This window comes from Zeus faber, assembly GCF_960531495.2.
Source record: "Zeus faber genome assembly, chromosome: 17".
In the NCBI taxonomy this organism is placed as follows: Eukaryota; Metazoa; Chordata; class Actinopteri; order Zeiformes; family Zeidae; genus Zeus; species Zeus faber.
Genome location: NC_137204.1, coordinates 18,305,475 through 18,322,480, shown reverse-complemented (window position 1 = coordinate 18,322,480; position 17,006 = coordinate 18,305,475). Strand labels below are relative to the sequence as shown.

General features: G+C 42.6%; 1 protein-coding gene across 2 annotated transcripts in view; it reads right to left on the bottom strand.

Annotated features, from left to right (window-relative positions):
- The window catches only part of ptpn13 (protein tyrosine phosphatase non-receptor type 13), a 51,312-nt gene extending 34,520 nt beyond the window's left edge, over positions 1-16,792 (bottom strand). For both annotated transcript variants that reach the window (XM_080018405.1, XM_080018406.1), the window contains exons 1-6: positions 16,587-16,792; positions 11,113-11,232; positions 3,877-4,043; positions 1,611-1,676; positions 1,115-1,300; positions 398-485 (exon numbers count right to left, since the gene is read on the bottom strand). In XM_080018405.1, coding sequence (XP_079874531.1) covers positions 398-485; positions 1,115-1,300; positions 1,611-1,676; positions 3,877-4,043; positions 11,113-11,227 — 622 coding nt within the window. In that variant the 5' untranslated portion in view covers positions 11,228-11,232; positions 16,587-16,792. The remainder of the gene's footprint in view (positions 1-397; positions 486-1,114; positions 1,301-1,610; positions 1,677-3,876; positions 4,044-11,112; positions 11,233-16,586) is intronic.
- Positions 16,793-17,006: the final 214 nt, after the last annotated feature.

Sequence of the window (17,006 nt, the reverse complement as noted above, 5' to 3'; positions counted from 1 at the left end):
AAAAAGGGGGAAAAAATTGCAGTGTGCGCTGGGGTACCCGCAGGCCCCTCCTTGAAACACTGCACCCACCCATCAGTGGATCTCCTATGCTCCAACATGGCGGACGCGCAGACCCATAGGCGAGAGTTGACGACCGTTTAGTACGACACAAGACACAGGTAGTAATTTGCATTTTACCCGCGTTCCCCTCAGGCAAAAATAGCATCTGTTTTTCGGCACTTACTTTGGTGGGTAACTTGAAAGTAGTGTAATAAGTAATAAGTAATTTAGTGTTTATTATTCCAATGTCTCGTTTTGATCAAGCTCTTAAAATCAGAACCTTAAAATCAAAAGTTAAATTGCGTGCTTATACATCACCAACGTCGGTGCTCAATTCCATAACAAAACCTCATCTTACCTGAAGGGAGGCCTTTGCCCCTCAGCCTCTCACGAATTTCTTTACTCCGCTCCGGAAGAGACTCCCGATCCGTCAGTAGACCGTCCAACTAGTGAGAGGGCGAAAGAGAGCGAGAGTGGGACTATGAGCGAAAGTTAGGAAAAAGAAAGGAAGAAGAAGAAGAAGAAGACGACGACGAGACAGAAAAGGAAGCTGGTCTTTAGGAGAATACCGAAGCACGGAACAGAGATGGATAAAGTAAGAGCAGACATGACTGAAGCAGGATACTGCAGACATGACGTGAAAAAGAAAAGTATTGGAGTACCATATATTTGGTGCAGAGTAGAGGCAATAATCATTTTGAGAAAAATATATATGGATAAACGTGGCAATATTTTATTATTATTATTATTATTATTATTCATAACGCTATTGATATATTATTCATACTGAAATAAACACCATCAATTCTAATTTAAGACATTTTCAAAAGTGGGGCCTGCAGTTGCGGTGTTAGTATTACCATCGGTTCAAAAATGGCTCTATACATTTGAAAATATTGACTGGTACAAACTAGCACAATCACAGGCTTTTAAAGTTTCTTTCCCACAAATTGTGCACTCAAGATTGTGCCAGAAGGAATGTTTTCTTAACAGCACCACATCTCCAAACGACATTGCAACAAAGAAATGTTAAACATGTCATGTGTCACAGGTAAGTTTTTGTGCATGGATGTACCTGGGAGAGGCTGCCGAGCACCAAACGGACCAGTTTTCTGACGTAGGAGAAGGGTGGTTCACAACTGGAGTTCCTTATGTGTTTGCTGCAGATATCCAGCACGGTGCGCACCGACATGCGACTCAACGTGATGTCATCGCACATATTGAGAAGCAGGCTGTTTAGGTGCTCCCCCAGTTTCATAGGCTGCATGGCAAAGAAAAAAATAATGATAGAGTGTATATATGATCTGTGCATCATGATATTATGTTTTATTACAAAAATAAAAAATAAATAAAATCACAACAGTAACAGTGTATGGACCCAATACTAACAATATAATTATGTTCAGTTATATTCAAAAAAATCTGTACCGATTGTCCATGTTCCCATTGTCAATAAAACCCTTTTTTTGTTTTATTCCTAAAACCAATATATGTTGGTAACGTTTATCATTATGAATATATCCATTCCGAAAAACAAAGAAAAATAAGTGTATCCATGCTTGTGGTTTTACCTGACTTTGAGGGATCTCATAGTCAGCCCCCCAGAACAGGGTCATCCCCAGAGAGTACATGTGCATCTGTGAAAAATAAACAGCAGTTCTGCTGTTAGTGGGGTTACATAAACAGCAGCTTAACTCCGTCCACAATCCACATGAGAAATAGATGCTGGAATTTCACCAGAAAAATACAAGCAGCAAATTGAACTGCCAAATTGAATTTGCATTCTATGGATTCAAGGAATTTGACTCCGGATTAGTTCCAAAGAGGTCATTGTACTAATAAGCAGAGTAAAGTCTACTAATATTTACAAAAGCAATGGGTCATAGATGTTTATATACAGATACAGTTATTGAAATGTGTAGTCGTCATAAAAATATTTGCACGCACATACTTATTATGTACTGTATATCTATTCCACTACAGCAAAATCGACAGCGCTTCTGTACTTCACATCAACCAAAACGAAGATCATTTTAAAATAGCCATGCCTCATGTCTCAGTAACCAGTGCTGCCCTGAGAAGGAAACTAGGGAGGACCTTTCAATAATGCAGAGCCGTCCTCAGTCTGTGTTCTATTCTGAATACCCTTAAGGTATGTCACACAAATCACCCGGAGAAAAAGAAACGGACTGCACCTCAATAACCGAGAGCAATAAAAGTTCATATCAGTCTTCTTTTAGAAGGGACAAGGAAGAAGAAGTCCACTGCGTACGGTCATCCCCCCCCCCCCCGCTTTTCTTTCTTTACTACTCTGCAATCGCTGCCTGAGAGAAAAGTTGCTTCCCCCTAATGTTGAGAGCTTGGTAGGGAAAAATAATGATTCCAGCGCTGCCAAAGAATGCAACCGTGCCGTCAAGGTCTTTCAGGAACATAGTCTGCCCCAAAATTTAAAGGAATACTCTCACTTTTGAAGGGTGTGGATGTTAAAAATACATCTTAGAATTTCCACAACATCATACCAGCTGTGAAGACAATATGCATTTGCATTGACCACAGCTGTGACATACAGTACATGTTTTAAAAACATCTACGATAATGACAAGCCAGTGATGGGGTGCCCGCGATCGGCAAGCCAGAACAGTGTGTTGTCATTTTATTTTATGTGTTCTTATGATGAAACAAGTGCGTACAGAACGGTATGGAACAAACCCATGCGTAATGGGGACACTCTCTCCGTGACTCTCTCCCTGATCCGCCCCTCTCAATGCGTTACGCGCAGAAAATAATCTTAACCAGGCTATGAGTCGTGTCCCGTCCCCGCACTGTTTTTAGTTGTTTAATTTGGAGGAACGGGGGAACGGCTCTCTATCATTGGGGCGAATAAATCCAGATTTAAATATTATCCCTGTGCTTTGTGTAAGCTTCGATCTGTTTTAGCCTGTTCTTGAAATGGACTCTAACTGGAAAACCCCCCCCCCCCAAAAAACACTGCTCAACTTGAAGAATTCTGATGATGATTCGACTTTCAGAGGGCGGCTTGACTCAGCACAATGTTGTTTTTTTGGATTTATAGAACCATGGCAGTGAGAGGAAGCCAATCATACAAGCTGTAAGCCATATTATTAAAGTGGCATATAAAAGGAAACTCAGGGATTTGGGTAGATGATGTGGTAACTGTCTCATGTTTAGATAAGCTTATAAAAGACATATTATATAATTAACAGAACATCCAAAAGTCTGTTGTAGAAACACTCTTTCACCATTGCATTTAACAAATGCTCGTTTTGACCAGAAATGGAATATTCCCAGTAAACTCAGTCATCAAATAAAACCTTTGATTTTACTAACGTAAACATTTGGGGGGGTATTTATCAGCGGCTTATCCCTTAAAACACAGTTTGGTGCATGTCCAGCTTATGGCGATCTGGGGACCTCCAGAATAGAGAACGGGGCAAATCTGAGACTCATAACCCCCCTCTGGCTCACACCATCAGGCTCAGTTTCAGACCTGTCCTGGCTATTGGTATGCAGGCTTCGGATACTGTGCCAATGATATTTCACCACAATTTCACAACTTTTTATTAAATTACACTACTATTTTCACTGCATATATGTATGAAAGTATGAATATGTATGTGACGAATACACCTCTTGAATCTTGAATCTTGAATTAACTTCTAATAGATTAAAACGCTTGTGTCAGGAAACGGCACATATTTTTCCTGGTTATGAAATGTACAACAGGGCTAACGAGCTATGCATGCAGTAGTGGGGGTGGAAGCTATTATCGGGCTTGGGTGTTCTGCGTTATTTCTGGCGGGGAAAATAGTTTTCTACCTTCTCTATGTCAGACACGGAGGCCAAGGCAATCCCCTCCAGGACCTCAGGGGCTGTGAAGGCCCTCAGATCTTGTTGGGTGACGTTCTCGTCTGTGAAGGAGATGTTGCCGGAGGGCATGAGCAGCAGGGACCAGGGGGAGATGATGAAGCCCATAGCCGAGGGATCTGGAGACACAGGGAGATTAAGGAATGGTTTTGTCCAAGTATTAGTGTGAAAATGTGTTAAAAACAGCCCATGGCCATCGCGATTGCACATGCATGGAGATGTGCAGATTGACACCTCCATACATACATTTGTACATTTAATAGTACTATTACTATTACTTAATATCATGGAATGTCAGACACCGTTACTGCAAGAAATTCGAAAGGCTAGATTCATAGCATGAAACCTTGGTGGATGGCCAAAACATTGGAATGCAATTATTTTAATGGTGTCAAAAATCAGCTCAAGACCAACATAAAATTGTGCCCAGGTAAAACTAGAGGAAATTAAGACATATCCAGCGACCCGATCAATACCTTGTTAGGTCCTGATTGAGGTTAGTGAAAATTGTGGTTTCCTGGCAAAAAAACAAACAAAAAAAACAAAAAAAAAAAAAACAGGCAAGGAAGCAACGTGGGCAAGCACGGTGGTTAGCACTGTTGCCTGCAGCAAGAAGGTCCTGGGTTCTTTTCTATGTGGAATTTGTGTGTTCTCGCCGTGTTTGTCTGTGGTTTCCTCCGGGTGCGCTGGTTTCCTCCCACCGTCAAAATACATGTATATGGGGGGTTAATACTCCTGTCGGTGTCCCCTGACCAAGGCACCAGCAAAAAAGCTGGGAGTTGGTCCCCGGGCGTTGCACTACGGCTTCCCACTGCTCCTAGGTATAGGATGGGTCAAATGCAGAAGGTTCCTGATTTCGCCCAGAGGGATTAATAAATAAAATTCATTATTTTTCAATGACCACCAAACACACCACTATGTGGATTATCCCTTGTGTAAATGCTATTATTGTTGTAAATTCACGTGGCTTATACTATAAAGATACCGATATTTGTGGATTGTGTGACCATTTTCAATTGCTAAAAACTCCACACCTACATGCTTTGGTGTACAAATGTGTGATATCCTAGCTCACCAAAATATATATATGTATTTTTGTCATTTCTAGAATTCTGAGAGTTATTTACAGTAGGTTCACATTTTAACGGGACACCAAATATAATATACCTGTTGGAATTAGTTTTTTTCCCCCTCATACCCCTATTAATCCAAAGCTTTTGTGCACACAGTGATGAGAGGGGAACAGGTAATGACAAGTACTTGTATGACTCTCTTAAAGAATGATTTTTCCTAAAATGTAAAGAAGTGATGGTAAGCGTCCCAAAATTCTACATACAGTTGAACACTGACTTCAGCCTTTTCGTATTGGACTGCATTCATCATCCACAACTGCATACATTGGAGCTGATAATCCCGTTTATACAATGATCATTTGGCAAAGATTAGAAGGTTCAGCCATGTTCATGTATATGCTGAGCCATTCAGAGCCATTAGAAATGGGGTAAAAAAATAAAAATAAAAATAAAATAAGAAAAATAAACTGCGGTAAAACGCAAACGCTACCGCCATCCATGCGGTTATATGAAAATAATCAACACCCCTGCAGCCAATCAGAATCAATCACCTAGGCTGTGGTATAATTCGCCCTGAGAGATCGAGACGTTTTGCAGCCCTGCATGTCCGTTTCAAATGCTGGAATAAGTTACAATAAGTACATTCCTGTTTCCTGTTTAAAAGTTGAGCAACCGTTTTGAGGGAGGAAACAGTTGTGGCCATAACACACAGTACATTAAGTGAGTAGGTTACACCGTTTATGATTCATTTTAGCTTAAGTGGTCAATTAACCTGCCAAATTTAAATTACAGTTAGCCTGCAAAGTTCCACAAAAACAAATGGGTCTTATCAGGATTTTGGCTGCTGACTTCACCAGGCAGTAGACCAACTGTACTATGGTAGTGTGTGTATATTGACATCTTAGAGAGGCAAACAGACACACAGCCATGCCCAGTGAATTCCTATTCGGTAGGCCCAACCCAGTGTTGGTTTTACCTGTCACATTTTATTGCCACCTTTGTATACTGGGAATGTCTGGGAATGTCTGGGAACGTCGTCATTTCCTAATTTCTGAGAGCTGCTCTCAGCAAATCAGAATTTCAGGTCAAGCCTGCCTGAGAGCGCCATGTCATGTATATGATGTCATACACAAGAGTGAAAGTATAACGGGATGTCATCCAATCTGAAACCTTAAAAGTTGATATGATTTAACTGGGCCACTGAACTGCTGGGAAAGGCAAATAAAATAACTGCAAGTGTGCAGTTTTGTAGCAACCGTTAAAAGCATAAAGACCTGGGAAGCCATGATGGGACAGAAATGCAGAAACATACCCAAAATCATTTTGGATGCATTGGGTTCCAATTTAGCCCCCACCTGACTGCAGCTGGGCAGTAAACAGGAATCGTGCTTCTAAAGCTGAAAATTCTGAGCACATTTCTTCATCAAACAAATCGTTCTTGAACCGACATAGTAGTTGACCACTGATGTTTACACACGCAGAGTGACCCTCCCAGAGGCGGCGCAGTTGTTTGAACAGTGTGACTCTAACACTGTCACAATGTGGTATCTCGAGAACAACAACTACACAGGCAAACCGAAAAGGTCAGGGTTGCTCACTGCATTGCATGAAGAGGATACTATGTTTATTTTTCTTTAAAAATTTTTAAATCATCCCAGTGCATGAAACAATACTCTACATGTACAAGCCTCAGACATCTGCTCCGTACATTCATACCCCAACATACCGCATATTGTGCCCATGCGGCGCAGTCTATTTATTTGGACTAATTACATAAATATGTAACTTGCTGACATTTGTTACCACTGTAACACAAAGCCGTGTGGCGTGTAAAAATAAGCGCAATGTCCTCACAAGTCTCTACTTGAAAAAAAAGTGTTCCAAGGTAATTGAGATATGTAATGCTATGCTTCACAAATAGACTCGAGGAGTGTGAAAATATAAAGCTCATGCCTTTTTTTGCTGTATTTGTAACTTTTTCCAAAACCACACCTAAAATCCATCCAGGACCACCCGTTTTGAAATCTCGCAAGTTCACACATCAAGTTAGAGTAACAATGATTTGCATAAAAAGCCGCCCAGATGCATGAAGCACCACGCACGGCGCAGCCTTTAAGCCAGATGTCAACAGTAGAACAGTAGAGAGAGAGAGAGAGAGAAAGAAAAGTCTCTTCTAGTGACCGTTCTTTTTTTGGATGCAATTAAGACAAACTACAACCATTAGAATGGGCATATATGTCCATCTAGTTTTGAATGGATTTCCAATGTGGTAGAATTCAAATCAAATAAGATCACTGTGCATCTCACTGGTGTCAAAATCAAACAACACAGCTACTTTGCACTTGAAAGTTCCCCAGTGTGCTATGCACGTTGTTCCTTGGTTATTTGGTTGGCTTTTCACTTTCTCACTAGGTGTTTGTTATATACAAATTGTAGGCTTCATGCAGTAACACAAAAAGGTGATTTCAAGGAAGGTACCATAGGCACATTTGTGTAAATATCGAATACAGCTGAGCCGTATTTTACACATTTTATCTTGTTCCTTGAATACCCCAGTATTTCTAAATTCTTGTGAAAGCAGTAAAGCTCAATCAAAAGACAGCACATATTTAACCAAGGCAATACTAAATCTCTCCCTAATGCCAGATTTGTGGAATATCTAAATTGGGCTTGGGCAATCGTGCAAAATTCCACAATTGAGGATTTTAATCGGGGAAAGGTGGGGGTAGAACGTAATGTAATGTGGCAAATGCGGTCTCCCTGTTACAGAAGTGCAGGATTTATTATTTACAAGTAAAGTATTTCCACAAAAACATCGAGTTTTTACTTTTAAGTCCCATAGCAACGGATCGCAATGGGAAGACGCATGGGTTTTTTTTGGAATGGGACGGAACGGAACAGTCCCTCAACTCGGTTGTGTTTAAAAATTTGGTTTCATACAAGTAGGAAACAAACGAAAATAAATAGATCTAAAGTAAAAAGACAGGCAGAGGACCCGGGAGCCGGCACGGCGGACCGCTGTCTGGAGGAGAAATAATAAAAATGTAAAAAAACTCCACTCCAACTCTCTGAGTTAGGTTTACGTTTTTCCATTTCCCATATAAGTAAGAAACTAAGGAAACAAAATAAATCTAAATCTTTCTCTATGAGATTATATTATATAATGCTATATTATAATCACAAGTTTTCAAGCATTTTATTTTTTTTATTATTATCATTTTTTTTTATCATTTCGGGTTGTCTGGGCAAGATATGCATATTCATGAGGAAGGTGTAATTGGCACACCCGCAATGTGTGCACATTGGAGCGCAGATCCCACCTGCCCCTCTTAACGTCTCTGCACAGGCCTGTAGAGCGAGGAAGTGAGATCCGATCACCAGCGGTTACTCAACAGCTCTGAGCGGAGAGGGTGCGAGCCTCCGCCCCCTCTACCCCTCTCTGCTCCAGTTTCAGAACGGGGTGAACTGCACTTACACCGTTTCAATGCGCGGATTTCTCCTGGCGGATTATTCCTGTCGCCGGTGTCAATCGGTGATCGTGGAGTCGATCGCAGATTAACGATTAAATCGAAAATTCTGCCCAAGCCTAACCGAAATTGCTGGCCTTATCTAGACTTCCATATTTTCCCACCGCCCATCTGCTACTTCTCACGTTTTTCATTTTTCTGTGTGCTTTAAGATATAAAGCAGATCCCCCAATATAACTCCGCATCAGACACTGCCTTAAGGAATCATTTCACTTGTATGGGTAAGCCAAGCTCTTGAATTCCGAGCTATACCAGGAGAGGTAACGTACTAACTCTATATTTCAGTATAACATTTCCCAAAGTGCAACTGGGAGTGGAATGAATAATATCATGGTGTGTGTGTGTGTGTGTGTGTGTGTGTGTGTGTGTGTGTGTGTCTGGAAGGGCTACTCTTCAAAGATTATAAACTTAAAAGGGTACGGGGCTGAGGCTTTTTGAACCTCTTCCATGAGAATCCTGTTGGCCTGCATGCAATAAAGAAGCTTTTGTCTTTAGGCTAGCACGCTAACTCAAGAAAAACTTCCATTATAGGCTTATCTGGGTACACTACGAACATTGGGTCGTCTTGTAGAGCTGGTCAAAGTACATAATAGGAACATGCTTCATTTCCTGCTTGTGCTCAGTCATCAGCTATACTCCAATATTACTTAACAATGTGGTTTCACAAACGCAATGAATGTATTACAACAACATGACAATGACTCAACTTCTTTATCAACAGAAATAATTTTGTCCTTATGCAATTTAGTATGCAAAACACCTTATTATTGGTGGTTAGTTGGCCTGCATGGCTGTGGTGTACAGCTACGAATTTGTGATTGCCATGGCACATTCACTGAAAACATAAAGAAAAATCTATTCCTGATCAGAAAAGAAAAAAAGACAAAACACAAACACAAACACTGGTGCCCAGTTTCCACAAATAATGGGAAGGGAAACTTTTCCCTGGAACGTATAAACACCCTTTGATAGAAGGACTGCGCTGGATTCTATAACTGGCATTTTCAGAATGCTTAGATCGATCAATCTTTTCGATTTACACTTTGCACCCATTTAGGCTGAAGAAAAATTCGAATAAAAAATGAAACATTAAGTGCAAGTGGCAGCTGACGTTTAAGAAAAAAAAAAAAAAAAAAAAATCCGGAAGGGGTAGATAGCTCAAAAAACACACAACAATACAATACACTTGAAAAAGACATAACCAAAACAACCGAGAACAGAAAGGCTGAATCATATCTGCCCAAACTAGAAAGCCGAACAAGAGCAAGTAATCCACGCCGCTGTCATGAACAATATCCATTTCTGTAAAGCTTTTGAATCTCAAGATCAAGAACTTCTTTAGTTCTTGACTGCCCTCAGTGCCGTCACTGACTGCACTGAAATGAATTACATTGAGTTGAATTATGTATGACAGAGCTGAATGCTTTAAAACAGGTTTTTCAGAGTTTCCGCATTGATTAAAGCAACACTATGTAACTTTTTTTTTTAACTTTAAAATAACAACTTCAAAACCATTGTGATGGTACACTGACTCGTAATATGGAGAATGGCACCTCTTTCATTCCCACCCACCCCGACAGAACGCCTGTTCTTGCACTACGTGACTTCTGTGTTGGTGTACAAAACCGTGGGAAAAGTGCCTTACACTTTACGGTACGACGTCACGTGCTTGATGTTTGGCTCTGGTAATTACAGTTTTTTTGCCTGGTAAAATTTATATATTTAAGAAAAAAATAAAAACTAAAACCACGATAAGCTATAAACCTGCCGGTCAAAATGTCCGGGAATTACGCTCATACGAAACGTAGGCGTCTACGGCACAGATGAGACGGGCCAGTGGCGTGCCTGGGACCCGCAGGCCCAGGATCACATCTTACCCAACTCGGCGCGCCCCGGCCCTCACTTTCATTGCGCCACGGGGTTTGTATCACCCTCCCACGCGTGAGCTGATCTTACAGGCCAAGCCCATTTGGTACCTACACCAGTATTAGGGAGTCGATCCCCACGCCCGCTCTACCCGCGACTCCGGGAAGCGGCCAGGTCCGTGCAATGGGTGCTGTAATCTAGGTGTACATTAGATTCGCGTGCAAGCCCGTACAGAGACATTAAGAGGGGCAGGTGCTCAAAAAATATATATAATAATCATAAAAATAAAATAAAAAATGTAAAAAATAAAAAAATAAAAAGGCCCAAGCTGCGGTTCGTTCCATAAGGAAATGGAGTGGCATGGGGGTGCACAGCGGAGCGCAGATCACGGGCGCCCGCGATGGCACGCCCGACATCTGCCCTCCTCTGTGCACACATCCCCGGTGCGCCGAGGACACATTCCTCAGGAATATGCATATCTAGCCAAGACAATCCACTACCTCGATGCCCATTCAGGCCTAAAAAACAGACAAAAAAAACAACACGTCTGATAAAAAGGGCACCATGGGGGCCATCGGGCAAAGGGGCAGGTGCTCGGGGGGCACCCTCCTCCCCGCGTACAAAAAAAAAAAAAACACATACAAATCACCGACATGTCTGTGCAGGAAAAACAGACGTGTTTTCAAAGACTCTGCTTTGCTGTCGACTGGATGTACACGTACCTTTGTGAAACAGTTCCTGGAGGCTCTCCGCACTCTGGCTGAGTACGGCCCATACTTCCTCTTCCTGAAGAGGACCCCCTCGAACCTCCAGGGCTTCAGCAAGGGAAACATGCATCTTCCCTGGAAGGGGAGCCAAAAGACACCTCATGACAAACCATTCACCACAGAAAGTCATACAAACATTAAATGATAGGGATGAGTATTGAACAGGTTCTCATAATTCGATTCTGACACAAATGATTCCATTAACTTTCGATTCAGCCCGATATTGATAAGATGGCTCACGATACACTGTATTGGTATATTGACATTTTATACATAAAGATAATAGCTAACAACTTTTAAGTATACCATCTGATGTGCATGGCAAAAACTTTTCTGGGGTGAAAAATTTCAGTGTAATACAGAAATTGAATATTTCAATTAATTTGTGACTATGGCAATATTCCTTTTAAGCGGAAAAGGGTTGCATAACTTCCAAACAAATCCAATCAGAAATTGAAACAATAGAGTTGTTAAGGTTAGATTATTTATTAAACCCAAACCTATTAAAGGGTATCCATAATTTCAAACAAGAACAGTGTCATGCCTTATACAACCCTTCCTACCATTTTTGTGTGCTACAAAGCCAGTGGCGCAAGAAAAACAACTTCCAGAACTGTCCAGTTTTGGTGAGCCGGTGCCCACTGCAGCCTCAGCTTTCTGTTCTTGTCTGACAGAAGTGGAACCCGACGTGGTCTTCTGCTGTTGTAGCTCATCCGCCTCGAGGTTTCGACATGTTGTGCATTCTGAGATGTTTTTCTTCTCGCCACAATTGTACAGAGCGGTTATCTGAGTGACCGTAGCCTTTCTGTCAGCTCCTACCAGTCTGGTCATGTTGACAAGGCTGAACTGCCGCTCACTGGATGTGTTTTGTTTTTCGCACCGTTCTGAGTAAACTCTAGAAGGTGTTGCGTGTGAAAATCCCAGGAGATCAGCGGTTACAGAAATACTCAAACCAGCTGGTCTGGCACCATCTATGCCACGGTCGAAGACACTGAGATCACATTTTTTCCCCCTTTCTGATCCTTCATGTGAACATTTACTGAAGCTGCTGACCCGTATATTTGAATGCATTGCACATAAATAAGTAGGTGTACGGGTGTTCCTAATAAAGTTCTCAGTGAGTTTATAGCGCCTGTCTGCCATGACACCTTCGTCGGGAATGTAGGTGGCATCAGTGCATTGTCTTCATCATCTCAAGAAATCTGCCATCAGCAAAACCATTTAGAGCATCTAAGAAATGTATGAAGCATGCAGAAAACTCAACTGATAGCAGTCTTCCTTGTTCTCAAGAAAGATACCACAATATTCATCCCTACCAGACAAGGGGAAAGTTAAACTACCGCCGTTAAAGGAACACTGCATACAGTACATTTGTCACCGCTTGTCGTTGTGACTAACAATTCAAATAATGGGAAACATCATAAACTAGAAAACTAGTGGTAACCCCATTTCAAAAAGCTGTTTCGTCATTTATTGATTTTAGCCAGCTGCGGCAACACCCCCCACAAACAAGCCGTCTCGGTTGCACCACCTTAAGCGCTCTGCACTTAACTGGGTGCGAGCACATGATTAATGAATAAACACACATACACTCATACAGAAAGCCATTTTGTGTCTTCCTGCTTGAGTTACCTATTATTTTGAGACTCCACTCGCATCTGTTGGGTAGCAGCTCCTAGTGGTTATAATAGTACTTATAGACTTAACTGGGAAACATTCAGACAGCCCCGATAGACACACAGTGTATGGAAATTTAACACCAAACAGCAATAACTAAAACTAACCAGACACCCACCTAGGTATGGGCTTACCAGGTAAAACACCTGCTTGCCACGGTACAAAATAAATGCTTCAGATACCTGTCTAGGGTTTATTTTAATAATGTCAATATCAACCTAGACAGCCTGTTCCAGCATAGTATTTTTTTTTTTCTTTAAACAATTTTAGACTATAGACATGCAACAACTAGATTTAAGTTTAATTGCACACACACCCACACCCACACACACACACACACCTTGTTGAACAATACATATAAGTTCACTTGCATTAAAAAATATTTCAAATTAAATGCAATAATTCAATAAAATAATCAGATACCGAGAGCCAAATCTGAAAAGAAATGCAACTTAATTTTCTGAGTTTGTGACACATAGAAACAGGTTCCATTTATCTAATGGAGAGAAAGGGCTTGATGTTTAAACTGTTCAGTAAAAGAATTTACCGGATCGTCACTCTGTATCTGCTGATGCTCAAAGTTTTTGGATTCAAAATGTATTATTCCCCTTCCACCCAAAATTGAACATAGAATTTACATAGAAGGTTTCACCCCACCTTGTCTAGTTTGACCCTCGGTTTCAAATTGTGGGGCATTTTTGTCTTTGGATTTCAAGTGGAACGACATTCTTCGAATTGATTGTTGTTTCAAAGTTGGGAGAGACGTTAATGAGTAAGCACGTCATACATGTTTATGCAGGAATGCATGTTAACTATTCTGGTTGATGGGAGGTGCACGAAGTAAAGGAAAGTGGGTTAACTTACTACCCATTCTGCTCATTATTCATGAGAACCGGGAGAGTGGGTGCTGAGAAGGCTGATTGTTTGGCACCCCTTGTTATTTCAGCAGAGACCTACAGTGGAATGTTTTTATCCACAGTGATGCTGCAGCGGAGGCCAGCCCCTCTCCCATTGGCACTGGGTCTTGTTCATTATTAAGGGGGCTTAGGAGGCAGTGGCCCAAAACAGTGAGACCAGACAGCCCTCACCACTTCCAACACCTCTTTTTTTAGGAAATAGTGGAAATGTTTGTTTCAAGGTATAACTAATATTCACACGCCATACAGACAGACGAAAACATAAATAAAGCCTACACCACTGCTTTTCAGCATTCCCAGTCACAAGGATTTTAAAGAAAATAATCCAGGCAACGTGATAGTGTAGATTTTACCCTGTGGTGTCGTATTTTCCTTCCCTTAGTGCCTAAGACAAAGCTATAAGTCAAGGAATGGTTTGGGAAAACAGGCCCCGGAGAAAATGTTGCTTAGCCGAACGACTCCAAAAATACCAAAGTTGGGTTCTGTAGCCTTGTTTTGGTGCCAATGTCTCTAGATTCTCCAGTGATTAAGAGATTAGAAAATATAAGCATTACTTAGGAAAAAAATTTTTTTTTTCCCCCTTCATAACTTCAGGAGAAATTACTTGTGAAACAATCAACTACGTATTTTTAGGTAGATTTCCATGTGAATATTCCTACAATAAACAGAGTTGGTTAAATTTGCTTCCTTCCACTCGGTCTGGTATAAACTGGCATTCTGACTAAGAGCCAGTGGGAAAGTGAGGTAGTCTACGCCATAGCAGAGGTTCCCAAAAAAAAAAAAAAAAAATAAAAAATCTTTCTTGAGTCATTCATGCCAGGAAAACTAGGCAACAAAACTCGGAGCAAACATCTATTCTCAGACTCCTATCAGGGCACCCTCAGATTCCAATTCAAAACACACGCGGGTTAGAGTCTCGGTCCACGCAGACCTAAATCATGGTTTGTTTTGAACTGCGATGACTGATGATGTAAGAGCTGGGGCTTAATCCATTGTTAGACTGGACTGTTTCAATGGATCCCCCGTTACAAATCTATCTGAAGCATTCTTCCTCGCAGAACGACATTAGTCTGAATAACGTAGACAAGTACAGACATGTGCCATAAAGCCGAGGTGAGCTGAGCCAATACTACGGACACTTTTAAGGCAACAATGAGTATTAAATGGGTCCTTCAGATAAAAATGATACTCACAATTTACTTTGTGAAGCCCCTGCCTTCAGCGTTTGACATCTCCCCGACTTATAATAGGTGACCAGGCGTGCTGCAGTTGAATTGGAACACTGTTTATTGCGTTATTGTGTTTATACTGAAGTCTTTCAGCTTCAATAGAGTTCCTACACCATAAGCAAGCTGCTCTGCCCATTAATGTTTTCCAGGGCAGCAAGGGTCAGGACGGTGATTATCATCTCCTCTCTGGACGGAAGGCGCTCCGTTCTCATTTTGGTCTCAACCTCATCCGTCCCATTCCTGCTAATCACAGGGTTGCTATGGGTACCGTGACATGCAGAGCATGGTTTAACTAAACCACACTCTTCCCCCACCCCCATCAACCTCAAATCAACCTCACATCCAGCCCAGTCTCACACACACACACACACACACACACACACACACACACACACACACACACACACACACACACACACACACACACACACACACACACACACACAGTTTTTGGTCCTCACTGATGCCATTTCCATCACATTATCCAAAAGAAGCGTTGAGCTGGCTTTTAACTCCCAGTAACAAGTAACATACATGCCTGTATAGGTTGGCGTGGAGGATACAAGCTGTCTACCTACACGATCATCTTGCCCACTAATATCCTCTCCCTCAACATAAGTTTTTTATTATTTAAAAACCGGATTGGCCTTTGAAAGCCACTAACTTTACAACATGTCTATTATAATGGAGGGTGGGGGGTGTGTTGCCTTCTTGCAACGCCAATAAACCCTTCAATGGGGACCGGCACATATTATATTGCAAACAGGCCTTGGATGTGCCGGGCTTTAAAAAGCAACGCGCCGTTATTCAACCCATTCCACTTTTATTGTGGCATCGTTTTAAAGTCCCACCAGGGCTGAAGGCGGTTGAACGCACAGGGCACCGCGGGGTTGTTTTTGCACTGATCATACGTCAACCTTTCGCACTGTTACTACGCACAGGGCGTCCGCGGGTACCAGAGAGTCTAATTTAATACTTTTTGAGATGTTTTTTTTTTTTTTTTAAGACAAACGTGTAATGGAATTAAAGGGCGGCTTTCTGACAAATCATCTATCTTATTCGACAAACAGAGCACTGCAGTTTGGGCGCTGCAGGTAGGTGCTATGGCTCAGGGCAGAGGGGAGTATGGGTTCGGGATAGGATTGGGGAGTGTATTATCAACTGTTTCCTTTGGCCCAGACAGAATGATGCAGAAGAAACTTGAACGATGTTGACCCAAAATAAATGCCTGTCTGCCTGCCTGCCTGTCTGTCTGTCTGTCTGTGGTACATTTCGTCCCCCCCCCACCCCCACGTGAAGTCGAGGGAACACCTCTCGGTCGAGTCCACGCAGAGTCATGTTTTTGGGTCCCGCACACACACATTTAAGCAGCGTTTAAAGTTTGAACGCCCTTCGCACGTCCTCTTTGTTGCGGGCAGAGCGGGGTCGGTAGCGACGCCGCGGAGCTTCCCTGTGAGGTGGCAGGCTGAGACTCGTCGGCATCACCGTCAAGGAAAACTTTTTTGTTGTTGTTGTTGTTGTTGTTGTTGTTTGCCCCCCCCCTTCAGACATAAGGCAACGCAAACTCGTTCTACTAAACGAAAAACGGGGGTCGAAACAAACTCACCGCGCAGGTTATGTTGAAGAAGCGGCTCGGGGGCGGAGAGTTTTTAGGAGCGGGCGGCCGGACGAGCCCCGACGCCATCCCATCCGCAGCGGACCATCTTGGAGTTGGGGACTTTACGGAGTCGGGCGAGGCAACCGGGCTTTACCTTCCCCCGGGGCGCGTCCCACCGTGGAACCCGCGTATCCCCTCACTTGTCTCCCGCGGAGTCGTAGGGAGCCGTGGGCGCGACCGCGACGGACGGTTTTGCTTTCAGGAATACGCGCCTAGCGCCGTGCTCGCCTTCCCTCCCGGAGCGGCCGCAGTGACCATTTTGCGGAGGAGCCGTTTGACCCCTCCCTCCGCCCGCGTAGCGTGGGCCGAGGGGGCGGGGCCCGACGCCAGACTCCCATCGCTGATTGGCTGTCCGCCCGGGGGAGCGTC